The sequence below is a fragment of the Momordica charantia genome (genome assembly GCF_013281855.1).
Source record: "Momordica charantia cultivar OHB3-1 chromosome 6 unlocalized genomic scaffold, Mcharantia_2.0 BLBB01000006.1, whole genome shotgun sequence".
Taxonomy (NCBI): Eukaryota; Viridiplantae; Streptophyta; class Magnoliopsida; order Cucurbitales; family Cucurbitaceae; genus Momordica; species Momordica charantia.
Genome location: NW_028275164.1, coordinates 17,619,799 through 17,646,069, shown reverse-complemented (window position 1 = coordinate 17,646,069; position 26,271 = coordinate 17,619,799). Strand labels below are relative to the sequence as shown.

Genomic DNA, 26,271 nt, shown 5'->3' with positions numbered 1-26,271 from the left:
ATTCACATTTTTTGTTTTTATGGAGAGAAAGAGGAATGTGAGTGGAGTTTTCACTGTGAGAAAGAGGGATGTGAGAGTTAAAAAACTTACCTTCCAATGGCAGCTCAATGAAAGACCACTCTACACCACTTGGACTGCATCAGTTATTCTCTTTTGCTTGTAATGGGCCCAATTGTTTTAAAGAGTAACAGAAACATAGTCCCATATTAGGGTAAACATTCTCTCAATAGCCAACAACTAGTTTTTGTGCACGCAGCTGAAATTAAAAGGGTTTCCTAGTTACCCTCTTGTTTTAAAGAGCATTAATGGCAGATACCCTGCAAATATATTATATATAGATATAACACCATGTGCTTGAACTTGGGTAGATATAGATATAGGACCACCTGTGGCAATTCTTCCTATAACACCAATTATTTTGATTTTTTGTGAATGCCACCAATTATTTCCTATAACACTAATATTGATTTAAAACATAACAAGATTATTAATAAATTTCCTTAAATGTTAATGAAATTATGCAAAATCCACATATGATTTCCAAATTATTATATAACTCAACCTCGTCATCAGGCTCAAAGCCCAAAGGTCGGCCTAAGCCCAGCCCAGGCTCGATCCAAGCCCGGCCCAAGGTCAACGTTTGATCGGCTCGGCCCAACCCAGTCCATTCATAAATTGGATTGGATATGGATCTTTGTTTTCAAATTGAGCTGGCTCATGGGCCGGCCCGTTTGAGCCATATTTGGTTCGGCCCATTGGACCAGCCCAAAGATCTGATCAAATATTTATTAATATTCATATTATATAATATTAATATATTATTTTATTATTTATTTATTATAAAAAATAAATAACACATAGGTATGGTAGGTTGACATGTAACAACTTTAGTTTCCACCCTATAATAGGAACATCTTAGGAAGAAACTCACAAACTCTCCAGCTTCCAATATCTTATTTAAATTGAAAAGTACAAAAGATTTGAAAGGTTCCAACTCCATATATTTTAAAATTCAAAATTATTTTAAATAAATCTAATATTTAGGTTGTAATTTTTAAAAATTTTTAATACAAATTTTTCTTATAAATATCAACATTCTTTCCTTTTTCTACATCAAATTCTAATTATAATTCTCAATCTCAATTTCTTTGTAACTCTGTCAAGTTCCAATTCAAAGCGTTTAACTTTTCAAATTTTCTTGTATTTAACTTCTATTCATCTCAAATGTTTTCTGATACAAGTTAAAAAAAATAACAAAAAATGTACAAAAAAATTATATAAAAATACATATTCTAAAATAAAAAAAACTTAGATTTGGAAATTATTTTAATTTTAAAATTTAATAATTAAAACTATATTAATATACGGGCAAATCCAAGTCCTGATTGTAGCCTGTGCAAATACAAGCAACAATTAGTGTTTGGGTCGGGCTTGGGTCGGCCCAAACACTCAAACCTAGGCTCATAGCCCAACCATGGGCCTAAGTTGATGAGCCAAAGTTGGATTGGGCTTGGATCGACTATTTGGATCGGACTTGGATTTGCCCGTATATTAATATAGTTTTAATTATTAAATTTTAAAATTTAAATAATTTCCAAACTAAGTTTTTTTTTTTTATTTTAGAATATGTATCTTGATGTTCAAGAAATTGCTAAATTATTGATCTGATTGTACAGGCTACAATCTAATTGATCTGATCATAATCATCAATTATCTTCTCTAGATGAATAAGACATAACACCAATTGTTCTATGAATGCAAAAGTCAGTAATGGTGAAAAAAACTTTCTCGGTTATAAATTATTTCAGCTGAATATGATACAAAGGAATAGATGTGCTTTCTTTTTTTTTTTTGATAGGAAAAAAATTCATTGATATCATGAAATTACAAAAAAGAGCCCTATCCAATGAAAAACATGATTTTTGTTGCTTGTTCTTGGCATATATCTTATCCATATAGCCTTGATTCTTTTTATGCCAATTGAATGCATTTTTTTTAACTTCCTAGTTATCTTTGGGTTGCGTCTCCTCCCCTCTTTTGTAATTTCATTCATTATTGATGTTTTGATGTGATCATATTTGACCCAACACTCCAAAATGACATCTACACCAACAAGGAAGAACTTGAGGAAAGACGAAGGAGATTTCATTGGATACATCAACAAATTTTGACTATTTTGAAAGCCAATGAAAAACCCACTAGGGTTAAAAGGAAGCGTGGAAAAGAAGATGTAACGCCCCGAGTCCCTCAGGTTAGTTAGTCTCGAATCGGGAGTTTTTTTTTCATTTAAATTTCAAAGTGAATGTTAATTGAATTTATCGATATTTATCGGGCTCTAACAATCCAATTAAATTAATATTAATCGAGCTTGGTATGTTGGGTCTTGTGTTGAGGGAATGGACTCCTCCTTCTTTGGGCTTGGATGATTGGGCTTTCATTAAGGGAAAATTGTTTTAAATCAAAACAAAAGGGAAACCCTAACACTTTTCTTCTTCTTTTTTTTCCCTCCCTTTGTTTCTTCCCCATCCCTAGCCGACAGCCCCCCCCCCCCCCCCCCAAGCTTCTTCTCCTTCTTCTTGTCCAGCCGGCGACCTTCTTCTCCGGCGAAGCGGCACAGCAGCAGCAATTCCTCCACGCCGGCGTCCTCCTGCAGAAGCTCGCGGCGGCGACGCGTTCCGAGCAGAATCGGACGCCCGACAATCTGCTGCTACCTCCGACGACGTGCGCAACCCCCGGCGGGCCTTCTCCACGGCGGCGACGCGTTCCGAGCAGAACCGGACAGCGGCGGCAATAGCCCAGGTCCAACGTCGTTCCTCCGGTGACCCCGCGCCTAGATCTGTGACGCCAGCAAGTTTCTTGACGTTTTTTTCCTCGGTTTGGTGTTATCCAGCCCCTCCGGCAACGTTAGACAATTACCCATACATAACCAAAGCTTGATTCTTGATACCCACTCCATACGGCATTGGGTCGGCGTTGAACCACCTTCAATCGGACCCAAATCTATGTTACCCATCAGTTTTTGACATCGGTCCAGCAAGCCTAAGGCCATTCGAAGTCAAATTTTGGAGCTAGAACATCCTCGACGTCGACCCACTTCTAACTCAAGAGGTTTTGGTGTGAGTTAGTAGGTAACGACACACCTAAATTTGGGTTCAATATTATTTAAATGTTTCCAATTGGCTACTAACCTCGAATCGTACTTTCTCCTTGTAGGAAGTGTTTGACAAGCTTAGGAGCTTTAGGACTTTTGGTAGTAAGTAGCACGGGGGCGGGTGCGTGCGTTGATGTTGGTTATTTGGTTGCTGATGTACTGTTTATGATGCTTAATATTGGTTCTGATACGTGGATGTGCAGTGTAACTCTTGTTTATGTAGTTTTGTATGCATGATTAGTGTTGAATGTCCGTCGGTAATAACAGTGGGAATTTCGTATTGTTGAACTTCTGAGATCTGTGGTAGAATGATGTATGACTATAGGGAATGTTCGTTAAAATGAATTTATTTTGGAAATGTTTGTTGTCTGAAATCGTATGAAGTGTTTCGCATGTCTCATGAGTTTTATTATATCTAGTAGCGCTTATTGAATATGAACGTTGTCATTCGTATGTTGTGAAAGCATGTTTAGTTTATTGTTTTGCTATTAGAATGATGTTTATGTTGTGGAAGCATGCTGGATTGTGTTGGCGAGCGGCGAGATGCATTGAAATCATACTTGTGGTGGTGTTGTTGATGGGCGTTGTGGTGCTTGGTGTTATTAGAGAGTTAGTACTGGAATCCTGGTTCGGGGCTAGAAACGATATGTGGAATTTTGCAAATTATGAAGTGAATGAGTGAGTGTCAGGGCCTCGGGTATAAATGGTCGGGGGCTGATACGTCACTAATTGGGTATCGAGGCCTCAGGTATAAATGGTCGGGGGTCGATACGCCAATATTGGATAAAGATGAGTGTCGAGGCCTCGGGTATAAATGGTCGGGGGTCGATGCGAGGAGTCTTTCGAAAGGAGAACTATTGGGGCCTTGGGTATAAATGGTCAAGGGCCAATAGATTGTAAGACATCGAGGCCTCGGGTATAAATGGTCGAGGGTCGATGCACTAGTGTCGGGGCTCTGGGTATAAATGGTCAGGGGCCGACACTACCAAAAGAATAGTTTCGAAGAGCTCGAATAACTGAGGTGAACATAGTTGTTTTTGAGGTGTTAGGGAGCCAGGTGGACGGTAATTGTTTTTTTATATGATTGTGGTTAGCATCGGGTCTTATAGAGCATGTTTATGGATGAATGTATAATGTATTAGAAGAGCATGTCTATGGCTGTTCGCATACTGCAATGATAGAGCATGACGATGTATGTTTCCTTTATGGTTATGAGCATGATGTTTGTGTGTGCTTGGTGAGGGCTACTTACGGAGTATATTTTATATACTCACCCCCCCCCCCCCTCTACAATGATTGTTTCAGGTGAAGGACTCGTGGGTGACAATGGTGGTGGGACGGAGGAGACCTGACGAGCGAGGACCATAGGCTGCTTAGTTTTCCTGTTTAGTTTAATTCATTGGTTAGGGCCTTATGTTGTGGCCAATAAATGTTTTATTTGCATTTGAATAATTTGAGAGATTTTTCCCTTGTTGTTAGTTTTGCTTCGGGTTAGGTGCCTATTTGAGTTTTATTCCATTTGTTTAGATTCATATAGATTGAATAATAAACTTGCCTCGTGAAGTGGTTCACGAATGTTGTTGAATGTCATTCCATGAGATTGGTTTATCGTTAATTTGATGAGGATTGAAACTTGATTTTATGAGTTTATGTGCATAGGAAGTTGGCAGGATGTAGCCAGGGTTAAATTTGATTAGTTGGGTAGTTAATGTGACCTAGAGGTGTGCGGAAAATTTTGGGTCGTTACAGAAGAGGTCAAGCAAGTGGCCCCATTTCAAGGACAAGCCTATCAAGAGGCCACTCGCACGCAAGCACCACCAGGCGCACGCCCCTACCGCGCACGCCAACGTGCCGCTAACCTCACAGTGCCCATGTCCTGCACGCGCTGCCACCGGCCCACGCTTGTACCAGCCGCCTCCGCCCGCGCACCTATGCCCCTACACGCTCAAGCGCCCATGCGCCCTGCCACCGCCAGCGCTCATACCTGCGCGCGTTGCACGCCCGCCAGCACCCTTGCCGCCCATGCTGCTCGCCCACGCCACCTGCCTAGCACCCTGCCGCTTAGTGCTCACGCTGCCCGTGCCATGCCGCCCACAAGCGCCAGCAATCTTGCCCAACACCCACTCGCGTGTCTCCATGCCAGTGACCCAGCGCACCCCTCCCAGCGCCATGCGCACACGCCCACCTGCCGGCCCAGCCACCCGCACATGCCCAGCCCAACGTCCCTTACAGCAAACCGAGTAAGGATCAACTAGATCAAGCTCACCTTTATGTCCTTCAAAATGTAAATGATGTGCTTCCATATGTAGGTTATGAAAATTTCATTCTCTTTCATAACTTTCTAATTAAGTGATCATCTAGATCATAACTTTGTCATTGACATATGTTATATTTGCAACAGGCAACACATGGATGTTTTGTCTAAGCTTAATCCAAGAAAGTCTAAAAACAAGAAGTGGCTTCAAGATGAGCATAATCGCACATTTAGTAGTTGGTTGCGAGAACGAGTAATCTTAATCTGTAACCATACAATTTAAGGTATACTTAAATATCAGCTACTTATTTGAAATTGAATCGTAGGTTGCACTTGCTCTGGCGGTGCCGAATAACTTCATAACACTTTCTTTAAGATGGATTGCACATGGGCCTTGTCCAGATGTAGCCACCTATTGTGGTTACGTGGTTAATGGTTGTCATTATCACACAAAAAGACGTGATGATAGAAGAAAGGTCCAAAATAGTGGAGTTAGTATAACGGCTAATACAATGCAAGTTTCCAGTGCTAAAGACAAGAGTCCTATCATTTCAGATATGACATTTTATGGTGTAATACAAGAAATCTTGGAGCTTGACTATCATCATTTGACAGTTATCTTATTCAAATGTGATTGGGTTGAGAATAAGAATGGACTTAAAATAGATGAACTTGGTTTTACTACCGTGGACCTAAATCGTATTGGACATAAATTATACTCATTTATCTTAGCCTCTCAAGCAAAGCAAGTGTTCTTTGTGAGAGATCCTGTTAATCCTCGTTGGTCGGTGGTTTTAACATCTCCTCAACGAATAGTTGAAAATGATTTCTATGAAGATGAATTAGGAGATAATGTTGAAGATTGTGGTTATGGAGTTTTACCTAGTATGCTAGATATCGAGACATTTCATGAAAGCGATGAAACGTCATCTACATATGTTAGAAATGATTGTGGGGGTACATGGATTAATAATAGTACATTAAACACCGGTATGTCATTTAGTGATTTATTTTTACTATGTTTTTATAAGTTAATATATTAATTGTATGTTTTGTGTTTTGGTTGCAGAGCTTTTAAATGGGTGATTCTAATAGCAGTGGTGACAATGAAGTTGAGGTCAGAAAAGTTGTTCGTCGAGGCCCAACAACCATGCGTGAATTGGATAACGTAAAAAACTCTGAGGGTTCGTTGTTGACAATTCAATATAATGACATAGGTCAACAAGTTGGCGATAATGCATAAAAAATGCAAAGCTTTATTGGAGTTTGTGTTCGACAACAAATTCCAATCATTTACAATAATTGGAAAGAAGTTCCCCAAGAACTTAAAGATAAAATTTTCGATTGTGTAAAGGTAAGGAGTTTAGAATTTTTATTAAAGTAATAAGCTTTTCTAGTTTATAATTTATTTTGTGATTTTCATTGCACAAATGTAATTTGTGGTGGACCATAGATCCAAACACAATATTCTTCAATCCGCATCGAAGAAGTTTCGAACCTTCAAGTCAACGTTAACTAAAGAATACATTCGCCCGTTCAAAGACGACTCATCTTACTTGGAGACTCCTCCTGAAAAATATTCCCATATTGATAAAGAACGTTGGGCTTCATTTGTTCATACAAGACTAAGTGAAGAGTGGGAGGTAACTACATTCTATCAACATATTTTTAAATAGTGTAACTATTTTAGTGCTTGAATCAAATTTCTTCTATTTCTAGACACTTAGTACTACACAGAGAGAAAGGAGGGTGAAATGCATATATAATCATCACATATCTCGCAAGGGATATGCAAATCTTGCAAAAGAATTAGTAAGTTACTATTTAGATTAAGTGTCTTACGATAGTTAATGTGTGTGCCAGTTAATAATATATATGCCCATATAGGAATTATCAGATGATCCTTCTAATCGTGCAACTTTATGGAAAGAAGCACGAAAAGGAAAAAATAACGAATACTTTGATGTTGCTACAAAAGAATGTGCTGCCGGAATTGTAAGTTTATATGTTTTTCTTTTTCTATTTCAATGAGATTTAGAAAGTGTGTTATTTTGTGGTAAATATGATGATAAATATTTGTGACAGGATGAATTGGCTACAATACACAAGGGTGAAGATGTTTTAACTGAAGCATTAGGCACCCCCGAACATAGAGGTCGTGTGAGGGGATTAGGTGAGTTCGTTTCACCATCTCTATATTTTGATGTTGCCAAAAGGAAGTCCAAACTGGGATTGCAGCCTTAAGACCAAGTCGAATTGAGGACTCAAAGCTCACAACCAAATAAATCCTCAACAAAAGTCAGTAATGTCTCAAAGAAAAAGGAGAAAGGGAAGGAAGTTGTCAATGCACCGACTAATGTTTTTATCCTGGATGAAGAACCAATAGTGGTAACTAATCTGTTTTAGTTTTGGCACTTAGTTGTTTTTGACATGACACTTAGTTTTTTTGCGCATGACACTTAGCATTTTTCTTTTAAATTTTCTAAGGGAAAACCGTGCCACCTAGTTATTGGATTAGTGGAGAACATTGTTTCAGTAGGCACAGTATTTGATAACGACGTTCAATGTCCAACAATTCATGGAATGCCATTAGGTGTGGACAATGTGAGAGTCATGGTAGACATTGTCATTGGTGAAGATTCTACACTACCAATTCCTGTGAAGGGTGAGATGGAGACATTAAATCAAACCATTGGTAGCTTCGTGGCATGGCCTCGTAGACTAGTAATTTTAGATGAGGAGAAAAAGGTATGTAATTCTAACTTGAGTGAGGTTTTAATTTTTCATTTGTTAAATGTTTGTAATTTTGTTTGTCAAAGGTTTCTTCTCCTCAAACGTCGAAGCCAATAACACAATCATCTAAACATATTGATGTCCATATGACTATTAAACTCCTAAATCAATATGCCATGCGTACGATGAACCACAAGGATGTAATTGGATTCAATATTGGTGATTACATATTTGGAAGAGAGAAGATCATTAGTTTAACACGTGACGACATCATGCAATACTGTGAGATGATTGAAATAGGCTATATGTATGTGCTCACATACATCGCGTAAGTATATTAAATCTATTTCATATCTTAGATTCGTTAACTAAGAAGTTTAATGTTTTACAATTATATTTTTAGGTATCTTTGGAATGAATGTGAGGAGGAGACACGTAAGAAGTTCTTGGTGATTGACCCAGACAACATTGTACCACAAATAATGTCTCAAGAAACTTGTTCCAGACATCTAGCCAACAGGTTAGACATGGGTAACTTAGAACAAGTAGTACTCATCCCACATAACAGCGGATAAGCTAGCAATTTAACTTCATTTTACTTATTTATAGTTTCTTTTATCCATGCATGAATGATAATCATGTTGGTTATTAATAGTTTTCACTGGAAGTTGTTTGTTATACATCTCCGAGAGAATTGTGTTTATGTATTGGACTCTCTAAGAAGTAAGATTGAAGAAAATTATAAGGGAATTATAAGCACGTAAGTGCCTTGAACTCTTATAGTTGAATTTTTTACAATTATGTTATTCTAATGTTTCAAATTATTTAGATCATTGAAAATGTGGCAAGCCAAACATTTTACTCAACAATCTCGCAGTACTACAATTTGGAAACCTGTGAAGGTAAATTCGCATAACTCATAACAATGTCGCAGTAAATCCTTTGTATAACTCATAATTTTGTTATTTTTCAAATTTTCTATATGTAGTGTCCTCGACAACCAGGTTCTATCGAGTGTAGGTACTATTTGCAAAAGTATATAGGAGAAATAGTCCGGAACCCTCATACTCCTATAACTGAACTTGTACGTATTATCATATACCTTTATGTGTTTATCTATGATTTGTCATTATATTAGTATTATCTTTTTTTTTTTTGTAGTTTAATACAAAAAGTGCCTATCAACAAGAAGAAATCGACGAAGTTAGAATAGAATGGGCATCTTTTGTTGGACGATTTGTGTAGTACCCTATGGATTCATTAGTTGTGTTTATTTGATGTAAGTATTTGGTTCAGACTACTTTCTGTGTAGTACTTGGTAGATTAGAAATACTTTGTCTTGTTTATAATATGTAGAAGTTTGGAGTTTGAAGTTCGAAAGGTACTGCATAACATATTAGTTTTTGATTATTATAGAAGTATTTGACTGGATGATGCTGAATGTGTTGGATTGTTTTGCTAATAATATATAGAAGTCTGGATTCTTATGCTGAATGTAGTTTTGTTGGAGGAACGAGTGGTCCCATTTGTTCTTGTGTGGAAGGGTGTTACTCTAGAAGTGTTTGTTTTGTTTATAACCATGCTAGTTTTGAGTTATTCTAAAAGTGGAGAGGTTATGTTGAAATTTGTACTTTTTGATTATCTATGTTTTGAGTTTAAGGTTAATTCCTGAGTTAAGTTTTAGAATATCATGATGTTGAAATTAGTTTTACTTGCATAATAGCTTTTGAGTTTCAATAATATTGAGAATTATTTTGTGAGAATATGTTGGAAGGAGATATATTTTAGTTGGTTTGTTTTGAGTTATATTCTAAAGTGGGGGGAGGGTCATGATGAAATTTGTACTTACTCTTGATTGTTTGTGTTTTTGTTATGCTTTTATAGAATAGGTTGGAAGGGAGAGATATGTTGTTGGCTAGTTTTGAGTTATTCTAAATGTGGAGAGGTTATGTTGAAATTTGTACTTTTTGATTATCTGTGTTTTGAGTTTAAGGTTAGTTCTTGAGTTAAGTTTTAGAACATCATAATGTTGAAATTAGTTTTACTTGCATAATAGCTTTTGAGTTTCAATAATATTGAGAATTATTTTGTGAGAATAGGTTGGAAGGAGATATATTAGTTAGTTAGTTTTGAGTTATATTCTAAAGTGGGGAGGTCATGATGAAATTTGTACTTACTCTTGATTGTTTGTGTTTTTGTTAAGCTTTTATAGAATAGGTTGGAAGCGAGAGATATGTTGTTGGCTAGTTTTGAGTTATTCAAAAAGTGGAGAGGTTATGTTGAAATTTGTACTTTTGATTATTTGTGTTTTGAGTCTAAGGTTAGTTTTTAAGTTAAGTGTTAGAATAGATATTGTTTTATAATGGATGAATGTGTTAAAAGTTTTAGTTGCATATTGAGATATTATCATAGGTTTGAAGGAAATATATATAGTTGGTTAGCCACGTCTGGGCAACAACTATTTTTTTAATTAATTTATTCACAAAATAATGACGGTCAATATCTGTCAAGAAATATAGTCATTCCATGACGCACATATCGATGTAGATACAATGACGTACAAAGAATGTCACACAAAAAATGACGAACAAACAATGGCGTACAAACAATGACGGCCACAAAACAAAGACAATCGTAAAGATGTCGGTTGTCACTTGACATGGTTATCCTTTCATGACGGGCATGTCCGTCATGGAAAACGTTATACATGACAGGCACTACCCGACCTTAAAAGGGTCGTTTCATGACGGCCATGTCCGGATGGAAAGAGAATATTCATGACGGGCAATGCCTGACCTTAAAACTGTCCGACATGAAAGAGAAACAAGGACACTCGTATAGATGTCGGTCAGCGACCGACATGGTTACTTTTTAATGGCGGGCAATGCCCATCATTAAATATCAGATTTGTTGTAGTGTGATAGCAACAACGTACTGTTGAGTGATTTTGAGAAGATTTATATAACCGCACGGTTCGAGGATGACTTCGATGCGGTCAAGGTATCTATTGTTTACTTAGTAGAGTTAGTTCTGTTGGGGAGAGAGAGGACCCTGAAGTACGACTATACCTTGTTGGGAATAGTCGATGATTGGGAAACGTGCTGCAATCACGACTGGGGCATGCTGTCCTTTGATAAGACTATATATAGTCTGAAGCGTGGCCCGACGAAGAGGTCGAAGGATGGCGAGTTCAGGAAATCGTACAATGTCTACGGTTTCCCTTAGGCGTTCCAGGTATGAGCATAAATACTTGTTTCCAATTTTCGTTCCTTTCAATTGGTCTATAACGTCCACCACTTATACATACAGGTGTGGGCCTACAAGACTATATCTTTCTTATTGGGCGTGTGACCAATAAGGTAAATCTGGACGTCGTGCCACGTATTCTTCGGTGGAATTCAACTGGATGGCATGTGTTGGACAAAGAGATTTTCCGATCTAGCACAGTAAGTTAAATCCTGTTTATACCTATAACTTTCTTTAATTTCCATATTTATGCCGACACGTTCATTACCATTGCTGTAGAGAAGAACTCGATCAATAGAAGCAACGGAGGCTGAGACGACCTTCCTAAATAGGGCGTTCGAACCACCCGAGCCCGAAGATGAGGATGAAGTCCCACGTGAGAACGATGCTGCTGAACCATCAAGTGAATATGCAGGACCAGAGAATGATGATGGGGGACAAGGAGCGAACGTCGATGAAGGTGTCAGAGAAGACGTCCATGTGGAGGCTAAGGAGAATGGAAGTGGTAAGAAGGTATGCACGTTCAGTGTGCATTTGATGAGAGTTGAGAAACGTTTGAAGCGCATTGACGATAGAATGGGAGGTATTGAGGCTGAACATCCGAAAGTTCTTACGAAGAATCGCTAAGGTAGTAACAGTTTTCACTTATACTAACTATGATGTCTTTTTCATTTAGCGGGAACTAACTTGTCCTCCATTGAATAGGGTTTACCTGTTGACCCGAATGACATGAGAAGAGGCAGCTGCGATGATGGTACTGGGCCAGGAGATGGTTCTAGTGATGCACCCAGTGGCGGACCTAGTGATGAACCCACTAGCAGACCTAGTGGTGGACCCACTGACGCCAATGGTCGGGGTGATGGTCCTAAGGGTGGTGATGGTTCTACACCATCTCCTAGGGATGGGGAAAGGCACAGATGACATGATCATCGACCCTCCCCATGTGAACGTGCACGGGACAAAAGCACATAAGTCCGGCCAAACGGTTGGGGACCAGGCTGAACCAGAACGCAAGGTATGTGTTTGTAATCCATCAGTTCAAATTCGATCTTAACCATGGTCTGACGAAGGGTACTGTGCCCTGTTTCAACAGCATCCACCGGCCTTGTCGCGCAAGGAAGACATGGTACAGAGGACGTGCACAAGGAGCGTATGGAGACCAGTCTACATGCGCGTTGCGAGGCTACCCCTCTCGAGGAGACTCTTGTTCAGAGCAGACCGATGGACCATATTATGATCGATTCACATCCGTTAGAGTTATCTATGAGCGACGAGGTATTTATTTTTGACCTTTCACCTCTAAACACAAGATTTTATCTGCTAACATAATTTATCTAGGACGAATACACCGAGGATTTCACGGATTCTGATGCGGAAGGGTTAGAAGAATAAAATCTCAGAATGTTGAGTATACATCGACATCGCATCCGGACCCGGATGAGGTACGTATGCTGTCACAACCCGTTGAACGCCAGAAGCCACGGCGGGGGTCTCGGAAGAGGAAGCTCCCATGAAAGCTTCGGGGCTAGTTCAATATCATGGCGAACGGGAAGCGGAAGATGGTAATGCGATATGACCCACTAGTCCACGTCCCCCTTGAACAAGTCTAGAAGTTTCATGCTTGGATGACGAACCCTAAGCCGACTGCGCCACTCGCACTCATGTTACGGTGATCGAGGAAAGACATGGTTTTATGACCTTATCACCCCGGACAAGTGGATGACGAGTGAGGTACGGGTTCGAAACCCTAAATGTGTGTTGTACTGTTATTTTTTTTCCTAATAACAATAACTTATATAGGTGATTGATTTGCTCTTCATGTTCACGTGGAACAAACTCGAGCAACGGTAAGACTTGTGTTGTCAAATATTGACCATCAATGACATCGTCTTTGCGGTAAGTGATATATATATATCTCATACGCTGATTGTACGTATAAATTCATGTGCTAACCAAAATTTTTTTTCGTTGCAGAACTTTCTTCGACGAACAGACGGACTATACCAACGTATGACCGGCCCGAACGTAGCAGCTTGTGAGAGTTGCAGCGGAATACGATTGGTCTGGCAAGTGCAAGACCATCATGAGCTACATGGATGGGACGCACATCGACTATCAGACACGGTGGCTTGATCTGGATGGTGTTTACCTGCCATACAACATCAGTGATAACCATTGGATTATATGCTAGACATCGATCTGTAGGAAGGTGAGATCATCGTGTGGGATTCGAGGAGGTTGATGACACCCTTGCCAGCTCTAGAGTCCGAGTTGAGGCTGATGGCCATTGTCCTACCGACGTTGATGCACAAGGCCGGTGTTCAGGTACTGAGGCTGACACTATCGAACTCACCATGGCGCGTTCATCAGGTAACGTCCGCGCCCCAGCAAAGTGGGTCTGGTGACTGCGGGATGTTTTGCATTAAATACTTCGAGTATGATGTAACGGGGTCAAATATGACCAGTTTTACTCAGGACAACATTAGTTTCTTTAAGGAGAAATTAGCCATAGAAATGTGGGCAAATCGATCTATATTCTTAATCCACTTCGTTTATTAGTACTATGACATCATTTTATTACCTAGCTCTTACAAACTACTTATCTTGCTTCCTATAAGACAAATATGTTAAAAAGGCAAATTGATACATAAAACGAAACAATTATGCAAGCCAACTTTGCAATCCAACAATACAACATCGACTATTCATATTCCACCCAAAAACAACCAAGCATGGAAATCACTGAAATATTTTACGAGCGAATTCGGGCTATTCTCGCCCGAGAAATATTTCAGTGAGTGCAATGGAAGTCACTAAAATATTTCATAGGGGAGAATGTGAAAATTTTGCCTGAGCTATCAACATCCTGCCCGAGAACAGACGTTAATTATCTCTCAAAATTGTTTAAGTAAGACAAAATTTTATCAACATTTCGCCCAAATATATGAGAATCAGTTTCCGATCACACAAAAAAGAAAATACATGGATATAAGTAAGTCATACATCGAACTAAGACTCGGTTGTTCATAATGGTTGGTGGCAAGTTTTCCTATTGTAACCTTCCATTTCACACCTGTTGCATTTATGTATCTGTTGAGGCTCGCCTGCTGAAGGTATCCGTACTGTTTGCCGTTTTCCAACTCTTGCAACGAACTTCGAAGGCTCCATGGTGTACTCAACAAAGTCGTCGGGTAAAGACCAGTCCTCCTTATAACCTAATGGGTAGATTGGTTCGGCGTACGCGTTAAGAAGCGTTTCTAATTTATACTTAGGCGAACACAACGTGTATATACTAACATTACGATGCATGGCGGCAACGACAGTGTGAGAGCACGGAATCTGGTAGTAGTCAAACTGCTTACACATACAACTCTTACTGTTTAGGTTGACACGCACTTTGCTGCTACCATTATGTACCTCGTACTCATAATTATCAATCGGTCTAATCGTATGTCGTCGGGCCTGCTCTACTGCACCCTTAACAATCTCCTCAGCATAATCAGTAAGAATGGATGCTCTGGTCGATGCGTACGTCCGCCGCTCGTAAAATCATCATTGCAGAAGTGCCCTACAATGTTCTAATAATGCAGTGACAGGCAAATATCATGCGTGCACTAGAACTGCATTTATGGACTCTCCAATGTTAGTTGTCATCTGATTGTACCTCAACCCAGGTTGATATGCGCGTGACCATTTATCGAACCTGAGTTCCTCCAAGTACTTTCGCAGTTCTGGGAATCCCGCAAGCAGATTCCAATAATACCTGAAGGTAGACTTCTTGAATGCCTTAGCTGCTAGGAGGTATAGCCATTTCATGCCCTCGCTCCTAATTTTGAACTTATCATTCAAGTTCATCTGCACGTGATGCATGCAATTGACGTGTTTAGTAGTGGGAAAGACAATGGTTTGGTGCCGGTCAGACACGAAAACCAATCCTTCAACGTCTCCAATATAACTCTTCACTCGCTCCAAGAACCAAGTCTATGAGTTGTCTGTTTCCCTGTCTAGATTCCAAATGCAAGTGGATATATCCGATTATTACCATCAATAGAAAAGGCTATCAATATCATATCTTTATATTTTCCCTTCAGATGTGCACCGTCGTTGACAAGTACGGTGCGAATGCAACTTCTAAACCCTCGGATAGAGTAGCCTAGGGCCATGAATGCATATTGGAAATATTTATCGTCCTCAACTTCAATGAAAATACTGTGCCTGGGTTCACCGATTTCAACACCTCACCATATTTATGCAAAAAAGTGTACAACTTCTTTGGCGATCCCATTAGTAGTTCCAAAGCCCTTTCTCTCGCACGTCACGCCTTTTCATATCGAATGTTAACGCCATAATTTTTCCACATGTCATTAACAATATCCTTCGGTCTATAATGATGACTTACATCCTCAAATGTGAACTTTATAATTTGACCCACCACACAACTTCGAGCTTGCCGGTGGTCATGTTTCATTACTTCACGAGTGCAACTGTGCACCTCGTAGAATGTAGAGATAAGGAAAGTATCTGAACCTTTAATTTTCCTTGAACGCATGCTCTATTTGCATCCATCCTCGGTGCATCCGACAGTGTACAAACTTTTTGTCGACTTCTTCACGCGATATTCAAAATTCATCTTTATTACATACACTGAGAGTTTGAACTGCAAATCTTCTTTCGATCGAAAAGTACTCCCTATCGCAATGTCCTTTGTTGACTCAGCCTCATCATCAGGCTCAAATAATTAAAAATATATTAATATACGGGCCGATCGAAGCCCAATCCAACTTTAGCTCATCAACTTAGGCCCATGGATTGGGCTATGAGCCTAAGTTTGAGTGGTTGGGCTGACCCAAACAATACTTGAGGCCCGTAGGGCTTGGGCCTGGGCCAAACTTGGACCATTACTTCTTCGGGTTGGGTCGACCAGGCCCAGCCCAATGATGAGGCTGATCGTTGACAAAAAAACTTCATCACCTGTCCTAACAATTTCCCTTGAGCAAGAAGCTTGGCCAGTTGTGGACGGTGCATTCGTACTGACCACGTGCACTTCGGTTGAGAGGTCTGATGATGGACCGGCTACATGGAGAGAAAGAATAGAAGCAAACATTTCCCGTTCAGTCGGTAATGAATCAATACGCAGGGAAACTCTATTCCATTAGAATGGCAAGTCTTGGACAGGCTCATATTGGTTGGGTATGCTCTTTCCATAGGCGACTTTCCAGAAGGTCTTCAAGGTAGATATGCTCTTCTTTCTTCTCAGAAAGACCATACTTTTTTTTGGTCTGGGGGCACTCCACTGGGTCTACTTCCTCCTCGTTGTCAAAATCAACATCATCCTCGAATTCAGTATCGTGGTTGTCATCATCCTCAGTCTCGTACTTCACGTCATTTTCATTGTTATCGTCCCATTGACTGCAATAGTTTGTTTCATCGTCACCCAAGTTACATGGGACTACATTGTCCGTCAGCGGCATCATTGATGGGACAAAACATGATGGGCCTGTTAACGTGGAATTAAAAGGAAGCGATGATGCATAATACGGAACGATCTGTCCTACCTGGTGGGGAAATGATTGGAATGCTTATGCTTCTGGAATGTTAAGATTCATTGAACTGCTTCCACTGCCATGTATTTCCTTTGGTACAACATATACATACAATGAGATTTCGACGGGATGTGGAGGGCCTCTTAAAAAAAACTAAGGCTATGGTCATCAAAGATGTAATACGTCGGAACCTGGTATTACAGATTGAACTTATATACACAGTGTATTAAGATTTTGAACCGGTCCGGATCTATTCGGGTAAGGCTGAACATAGCACTAAGGAGCTCGTCATAAGTTATACAGTCATCCACATCCAAACCTCCCATAATTCCACCTTCATATATAAATTGTGACTCATTCCACCTACCACTATAGCTAACAAATAGGCGAGACATCCTGCATGTGGAAAAAGAAGCCTTCAAAATTCGAAATTCTCGGGTAGAAGTTCTTGTCTTTCGGGCGAGAATTCACGCCCGAATATAATATGATTCTCTGCCGAAAATCATATTATATGGTGATTTTCTACCGTGAATAACTCTAACTTCGCCCGAGAATCATGCAAAAATACAGACCCTCATGCCCTAAACATGTCGTTCTCAAAGGAAAAATAAAAACCACAAAAATGCACTCAAACGTTTCCAAATAAACAAAAAACAAAAGGGCAGGCATATAAATGTGCGACTTCAGAGACGAAAAAGATGAAAAAGGACCATTTTTTGTAAAGGACATTTCACCTACCTCGTTCGTGTAGAAATCATACTTAGCTACAAACAAACTGCATGGTCAGATGGAAGAGGTACTTTTCAATGTAAAATATTCTTTTTGTTATCTGCAAAGCTGAGTACGAAGTGCACAAATGAAGAAGACTGGTTTGCTGAAGTGCACAGATGGGAGAGTTGGTTGTTTGAATTAATTGGAAAACCTTAAATTCTCGGGCGAAATAATACCAGTTAACGGCTGAGAATTCATTATAAGTCAACCTCATTTCTCGCCAATTCTCGCCCATAAACAACCCAAAATTAGCATTTTTAGCCAGTTTTCGGGTGGGAAACATGCAATTTCGCCTGAGAATTCATTGCAAAACATTATCATTTTTCACTCTTTCGGCCAGGAAAAACGCGTTTCCGCTTGGGAATTTATGCTGCAATTGAAGGGGTAGTTTGGTACATTTACTTCCACTGACAAGTCTGAAAAAGCTGATTTGGGTCATTCAAAACTATTTTTGAGGGGTGGATTATTTGTGCACATTCGAAACTTGAGAGGGTCATATGAGTCAATTTCCCAAGTTTTCTTTACTTTGTTTTACAATTTTTTTTATTCCATTTCTTTTTAAATAATTTTTTTACTCATGATTATATATTCTTTTTTTTTTCAATTCATGATTATATATATATATAAATATATCTTTTTAAATAATCACACGACCTTCACGGTCGAATTTATGATAACTTAATATAATGTTCGAGTTGGTACTTAGATTTGCAAAATATTTTAAATATAGCTCAATCCGTATGGTTGTACCAAAGAAGAAAAAATTGCCGAGCAATGAATATCTTGCATGTTAAACTAGTCTTCAATTTACTATTTTTAATGTTATGTTATTTATAATGTAGTTGCTTACAATTAAAAAATTTGTCTGATTTTCTGTATAATAGTACTCCAACAACATTTTAAATAAAAAGAGATAGTTGTAAATTTTGCTACTCATTTTTCTATTTTTTATATATCAACTTGAGCATGGCGGTTAAATCATATAATCAGACCAAAAGATTTTAGGTTTGAGTCCTCACCTTAAAATTCTGTTATACTAAAAAACTCATGAACCTAGCTAAGAAAATGTCCATTTGTTTATAATTTTGCAAAAATTACTAAAGAATGTCTTTGAAATTTAATATTTTTTGGTTTTTCCCCACAATGCCCTTTCTATGTTTTTTTTTGGCATTTACAAGTATTATTTAAATATCCAACAAACTTGCTTTTCAATTCAAATCTTGTTTCTACTGGTTTGAAACCAACTCACATAGATTTGTTTCCGATATTTAAGGGATTTAATTGATTTTTATATCTCCACTTTTAAGTTTTAGTCTTAAGCGATCTCCCATATATTTCCCCTCTGCAGCAACCAACTAAACGACCAATTGTATCTTACAAGCTCTTCGCTACAACAATGGATTAAGTCTCATTCTTCCTCTCCTATCGACAATAGTGAATTCTATACTAATTGCATTGCTATATGATGGTAGTTGAGACCAAAACGAATCACTCAGACCATAAACCTGTTTTAGTATCTGTAGTTTCCTACACATTAGGTCGTGTCATGATTGCAAAAGTCTCATGGTATCTATTACCCTTGGCTTGGACATGAATTGAGGTTAGTTTTATTCAATTTTCTTTTTGTTTACTTTTCTCTTAGTCTTATTCAATTTTCTTTCTATTTGCTTCTCTCTCCCATTCCTATTGTTGTTGGAGTTTGTAACTTAGCCCCTCAAATTACTTTCTCCTTCTTTTCCCCTAAAGTTCTTTATTATAGATCACGATTGTGCTTACAAATCATAGAAACAAGTTAGTTATGGAAAACATTATACGTATTACCTTTGTAGATACCAACATTTATCCCCAGATTAAAATGCAACACTAGTACAGATCACTGTAGATATTGATATTGACCTCGAAATGGAAGTGCAATACCACCCAATGTAGACCATCGTATGTACTGACATTGACCCCATAAATGGGACTGTAGACTACTATTGATACTTACATTTACCTAATAAATGGAAGTGCGACTTCAGTGTAGACCACAATTCACCATCAACGCATAAAAGAAAGTGCGACACAAACCACTGTAAATATTGACATTGACCTCATAAATGAAGTGTAGACCACAACTTACCATCAACTCACTAGTAATTTTACGTGTATCTATTGATATATACAGTGTGCATATGTTACTAAAACGATTACTGTTTGGCAATAGTGAATTCTATACTAATCGCATTTCTATATGATGGCAGTTGAGACCAAAACAAATCACTCAGACCACACTTTTAAGGTGTTTGAGATCAATGATGTGAAAGCATGAAAATCTGTTTTAGTATCTGTAGCTTCCTACACATTAGGACTTGTCATGATTGCAAAAGCTCTAGTATCTACTACCCTTAGCTTGGACATGGACTAAGGTTAGTCTTATTCAATTTTCTTTTTGTTTGCTTTTCTCTTAGTCTTATTCAATTTTATTTCTGTTTGTTTCTCTCTTCCTTTCTTATTCTTGTTGGAGTTTGCAATTTAGCCCCTGTAGTTACTTTCCTCCTATTTTCCCCTCAAGTTTTTTATTATAGGTCATGATTGTGCTCACAAATCATAGGAAGAAGTTAGTTGTAGAAGACATTATAGGTATTGCCTTTGTAGATACCAACATTTATCCCAAAATGAAAATGCAACACTAGTACCAGTGGATATTGACATTGACCTTGAAATGGAAGTGCGATACCCAATGCAGACATTGATCCTAGAAATGTAAGTGCATACTACTATGTATGGACTCATTAAATATATTTACCCCACTAGAAATTTTAAATTTTAGATTTTAGATTTTAACTTATAAATTTATAAATTTTAAACGTTAGTCAAATTTTGAATAAATTTTTATTTATCTACTTTCAAAATATACTTTCAATTTTCAAATTAGATTTTAGTTGTTTAAATTTGGTTATTTAAAATTGATTCATAGGATGCGTTGTTTTTGCAAGTTTCTGTACTAAATAAAATCCCTAAAATTAAGCACATATAACTATAGGGGTATATTTGTCTAAAATAGTATTTAGGATTTTAAAAAAAACGTCATTTAGCCATTTACACAATATTTAATATGTTTGGCCATTTTCTAAAATGTCTTATTTATTTTTTCCATTTATGCAGTTGCCCCTTTATTCATTTCGGGTCATTTCCTTCACTTTAAAGCCCAGCTACAATGGCAAGCCGAAACAAATTTCCCATTGCATGCTTTTTCTTTCCAACAAAGCAAACGTTTCGAGTGTGAAATGTTGCCATCACAAAATAATAATGTCACCAAACAAATTAGGGCATGGTTTATCCACTTTTAATTTTGTATATTTAGTTTCCATTGTAATGAGAAAGAAAGACAAGTAATAGAAAGAAAGCAAGATAGAATGTCTACGAAAGAAGAATTTGATTCATGAAATAAAAATATTTGATTCATGAAATAAAAAATTATTACAAGTATTTATAGGAACAAAGTCAAATTAACCACTTGGTAGGGGTGAACATCTGTCGGTCGGCTCGATTTTTAGGCCTAAACTAACGTCGACCAACCATGCGTCGGTTTCCAGAAATGGAAATCGATCGGTCGTCGTTGCTGCTTCTCCATTGACCGATTGAACAGTTGGACGGTCGGTCGGTTTTAGACAAACCGACTGGGTCGGAGCTGTTGTGACAGTGAGGACGACCGGCGGAGGCATCCGACGAGTTTGTCACTATTGTCCCCGAGAAATAATAACTAAGAAAACTTCGAAAAATTGCATCGATGAGAAAAAAATAAGTTTGGAGACTGATAATGAGTAAAAGAAAAGAAGACATGGTAAAAAAAAAAGATCTAAAATGACACTAGAATCTAAGAGATAAGAAGATAAAACGTGAAAAGTGAGAGGGAAGATTTTGAGAGATGGGAGAAAAGAGAGAGAAATAGTAATAAATGAAAAAATAAATAATGAGTGATTTGGGGAAACGAGAGAGGGAAGAGAAACAATTAAAATAATATAAAAAGGTGTGTGGTTTCGAGAAAAGCCCATGGATTTTCTCAAAACCACTTCGAAAAATGCATCACCTCCCCCATCTAACATAAAATCGGTTGGTTGGTCAGTTTTTCCTCATCTGGAACCACCAATCGACCGACTGGTTGGTTTTACAAAAGGTAAAACCGACACCGACTGACCTGCAGTTGAAACCAACCGAACCGACTTGGTTCGGTCGGTTTTGGTCTGTCGGTTCAGTTTTACGAGGTATTTTGTTCACCCCTACCAACTGGCCACTTAACCTTAAATTTCTCTTCCATTAACAGCATTATGCTGTAAGTCACTCAGCCGAAAATTACTTCTCAAGTTACATATCCACTCACCACTACTTTATGTGAAATTAACTACCCATTAATACATTAGCTCCTAAAACTCTAAAATATTTAACATCCATTTTGTTTAAGTCTTGAATTATAATTATAAATTTGAGTTGACTCTCAGTCGTAGACCTCACAAAATAATAAAGTGGTCATTAAACGGTGATACAAAATTTGCCAACTTATACTCTTGTAAAGGATGTGACCAAATGTATTGATTTTATATTAAACTCTACTTAAATAATTAATTTTTTCTATTTTATTTTTTTATCTTTTCTATCTTCTCATTTTCTCCTATCTATCCTCCCTCCTCTGTGTCGATCTCTTATTTATCTACTTCGTCACTCCTCCTTCCCTATTCATCTCTCGTTAGGGACGAGGTGATCTTCCCCCTTCCCATTTATAACGACTTCGTTCAATTAGTGAATTGCTTATAGATTCTTCCAAAAAGAAGAAAAATACACACACAAAGAGACACTGTGTTTAAAAATTAGTAAAAATAACCAACATGATCGAGTATAACTTAACTATATCTCGACCAAAAGGTTTGAGTTCAAATCCCCTACGTACTACAAAAAGAAGATAACTAAAAATACATCGAACGGAGTTTAAGGTAACAACTTGTATTGTTTATGATTGGCAGAGATTAATTTGGATAAAATAAAATGTAACTAAATCCGCATACCAAAAACACTATCGACTTCTTTTAACTTCGTAACCAAATTGTACTAAAAAAAAAAGTTTATAACCAAATCATCGCAAATAATGTTCGACTCTCAAATGGAAATATATTGAAATTAAATAATATGATATGCTTTTATTCAAGAGCCCACCTACCAAAGTTCTTATACGTAGCCAAAACTCAACCTAACAAATAAAAACCAAAAGTACACCAAATCACACACACATATATACACATATACAAAAGTTATATCATTTTGAACTTTTCTATAAAGGAAAAAAAAGGTATTACAAAGATCATAAAAAAAGTTTTTAGAGAACAATGTTTTGAGAGTGAAATGGTTGATCAAACTAACGTGGAGGAAGAAGGTGTTCCTTAGGACCTTTAAAGCTTCCATGGTTGACTCTCTCCTTCCTTCTCCACGTGAACTTATTATAAGGATCACGAAATTTCTGTTGGATTTAAAGGTGTGAAAGAAAGTGAAATTTAAAGATACTTATTCACATATACGTTGTGAATATGTTTATTTCTTTAGTGGTTTTATTTCTTTATTTATTAAACTTGAAGTTATATATTTAAATGGAAAATTGTTTCTTTATTTTGTTAAGGTTACAAAGTTACACATTTGTAACTTTGCATGTGTTAAGTTACATATGTAACATATGTAAAAAGGTTACACATGTGTTAAAAACTTGTGAGACGTTACTTATTTTGGACAACTATAAATAGTTGTTGTTGTATTCATTTGAGATATCAAGCAATTCTCATTTGAGTTCATCCTCCTCTCACAAGAGTTATCTCTTCTTTTGAGTTGTTCTTCTTGTTTATGTTGAGAGCAAGTATCTAAGAGTTCTGCTAGATTCGAGTAGTTCGAGGTTGCAGTTCTACCGGAGTTAGTTGTTGTATCCTGCTGAGACGATCGCTGTAGTCTGCTAACAACTTGTGCGGAGCGAATAATTGTTTTCAGGTTAGTGCTATTGAAGCGTGCCTCGACTATTTTTTTTATCAAGTTTTAGTGTTCATCAAGTTGTTCGATTTTGTATTGTTTGTAGTCAGTTATGTTGTAAATTTTTGCTAGTGTTATTCAGTTTACATATATAACGTATATTTACCCCCAACAATATGAAGACAATTACCATGGATGCAAACACTTCCACCAATGCTCGTGCGATGATGGGATCGACCATTGTCAAATCTCATGCTGAAAACCAGAGAAGTTCAAGGGAGAAAACTTCAAAAGATGGCAACAGAAGATGATCTTCTACCTCACCACCCTAAATCTTGCTCACATCCTAAACGAAGTATGCCCAAATATCCCACTACAAAATGGTGTAGCTGAAAGAAAGAACCAAATTTTGAAGGACATGGTTAATTGCATGTTAAATAGTTCAAGTTTATCCCATAATTTGTGGGGGGATGCTTTGCTTACAGCAAATTTTATCTTAAATAAAATTCCACGTATAAAGACTAATAAGTCACCTTATGAAGTGTGGAAAAGGAAGTTATCCTCATATAAAATACTGAAAGTGTGGGGGTGTTTGGCAAAGATACAAGTTCCTTTGCCAAAAAGGACAAAACTTAGACCTAAGACAGTTGATTGTGTCTTTATAGGATATGCTATGCATAGTGTTGCTTATAGATTCCTGATGATTAAATCAGAAATACCTGATATTAATAAAAATACTATTATCGAATCTATTGAAGCTGAATTCTTTGAGGATATATTTTCTTTTAAAGAAGAAAGACCAGAAGGTAATGGTACCAAAAGGAATCATTGAGGCTAGCTCTTCAAATGGTCAAAATGATCAGGAAACTGAGACCGAACCTAGAAGAAGTAAAAGAGCTAAGAAAACTACTTCCTTGGACCTGATTTCATAACTTATATGATAGAAGGGGAACCTCAAAACTTTCAAGAAGCTGTGTCTTCTCCGGATGCACCTTATTGGATATAAGCTATCAATAGTGAGATAGAATTCATTTTGCATAACAATACCTTGGTATTGGTTGATTTACCTCCTAGAAGTAAACCAATTGGAAATAAATAGATTTTCAAAAGAAAGCTAAAAACTGGTGGCACTATTGATAAGTATAAAGCCCGTTTAGTATTTAAAGGCTATCGTCAGAATGACGGGCTAGATTTATTTGATACCTACTCTCTAGTGATGAGAATTACATTTATAAGGATGTTAATTGCTATAACAGCTTTACAAAATTTGGAAATACACCAAATGGATGTAAAAATAGCGTTTTTAAATGGAGACTTAGATAAAGAAATATATATGGAACAACCTGAAGGGTTTGTTGTAAAAGGACTTCAAAATAAAGTTTGTAAACTTGTCAAGTCTTTTTATGGGTTGAAATAAACACCCAAATAATGGCATGAGAAGTTTGATCACACTATGTTATCTAATGGATTTAAGATAAATGAGGCTGACAAATGTGTCTATATTAAAACCATAGATCAAGATTGCATCATTTTTTGTTTATATGTGGAATTCCACTAAAACCATAGAAGTCATTGAATTCCAACTTTGATATGAAAGACCTTGGTTTTGCTGATGTTAACCTTGAAATCAAAATAACAAGAAATCCAAATGAATATATACTTTCTCAATTTCATTACATAGAGAAACTGTTGAGAAAATTTGGTCATTTTGAGAGTAAGCCGGTAGTTACTCCGTTTGATCCAAATTGTAAATTGAAGAAGAACCATGATGAAGGTGTATCTTCTTTAGAATACTCTAGAGTTGTGGGTAGTTTAATGTACATACTGAATTGTACAAGACCTGATATTGCATATTCAGTAGGAAGATTGGCAAGATACACTAGCAATCTTGGGCATGATCATTGGAATGCGTTAGTCAGAGTTTTAAAATACTTGAAATACACTATGGACTATGGATTGCATTATAAGAAATATCCATCTGTACTGAAAGGATTTAGTGATACTAATGAAGGGATGTGAATCCCGGAGCGGAAGAAGACCATCGTTCTTGATTTTTGAGAAACAAAACCAAAACTTACAAAAATGAAAACACAGGGGAAAAACTAGTTTTTCCTTACCTTTGAAGAACACTTCTTCAATTTGATTTCCTACGAACACCACCAGAAAATCTTCCTTGCTATCCTCTTGGGTTTCGAGATCGTGCTTGTGGGAGCACCGTTTGGAATGAGAAGGTGTATTGAGAAAGCGCTTGAGAGATATTGGGAGTTTTTCTTCTTTTGTTCTGTGTTCTCTGTTTTTGCACAACTGCAAAAAGAAGAACAAACAAAAGCAGTGACGTGGGGAGTTACCCCACGTCACTTAACTGTCCACTCCCCTGCAATTTTGCAGCGGAGTTAAATATGAATAATAATATTAATAATATATATATATATATAATAATTAATTAATATATATATATATAATAAATATATATATATATATAATAATTAATGAATATATATATATATATCAAATAATTAACACTTAATTATTTATCTCATAAATAGAATCATATTCCATAGCATTTCTCTCGTATAACCTATAGTTTT

The 26,271-nt window shown here is 37.3% G+C and overlaps 1 protein-coding gene and 1 pseudogene across 1 annotated transcript; both read left to right on the top strand.

The window, feature by feature from the left end:
• Positions 1-5,559: 5,559 nt before the first annotated feature.
• LOC148210820 (uncharacterized) lies at positions 5,560-9,383 on the top strand (annotated as a pseudogene).
• Positions 9,384-12,306: 2,923 nt separating this feature from the next.
• LOC148210819 (uncharacterized) lies at positions 12,307-13,943 on the top strand. Its single transcript, XM_088125201.1, has 3 exons — positions 12,307-12,399; positions 13,359-13,508; positions 13,590-13,943. Exons 1-3 carry the CDS (start codon positions 12,307-12,309, stop codon positions 13,941-13,943), a joined length of 597 nt encoding a protein of 198 aa, XP_087981327.1.
• The last annotated feature ends 12,328 nt before the right edge of the window (positions 13,944-26,271 follow it).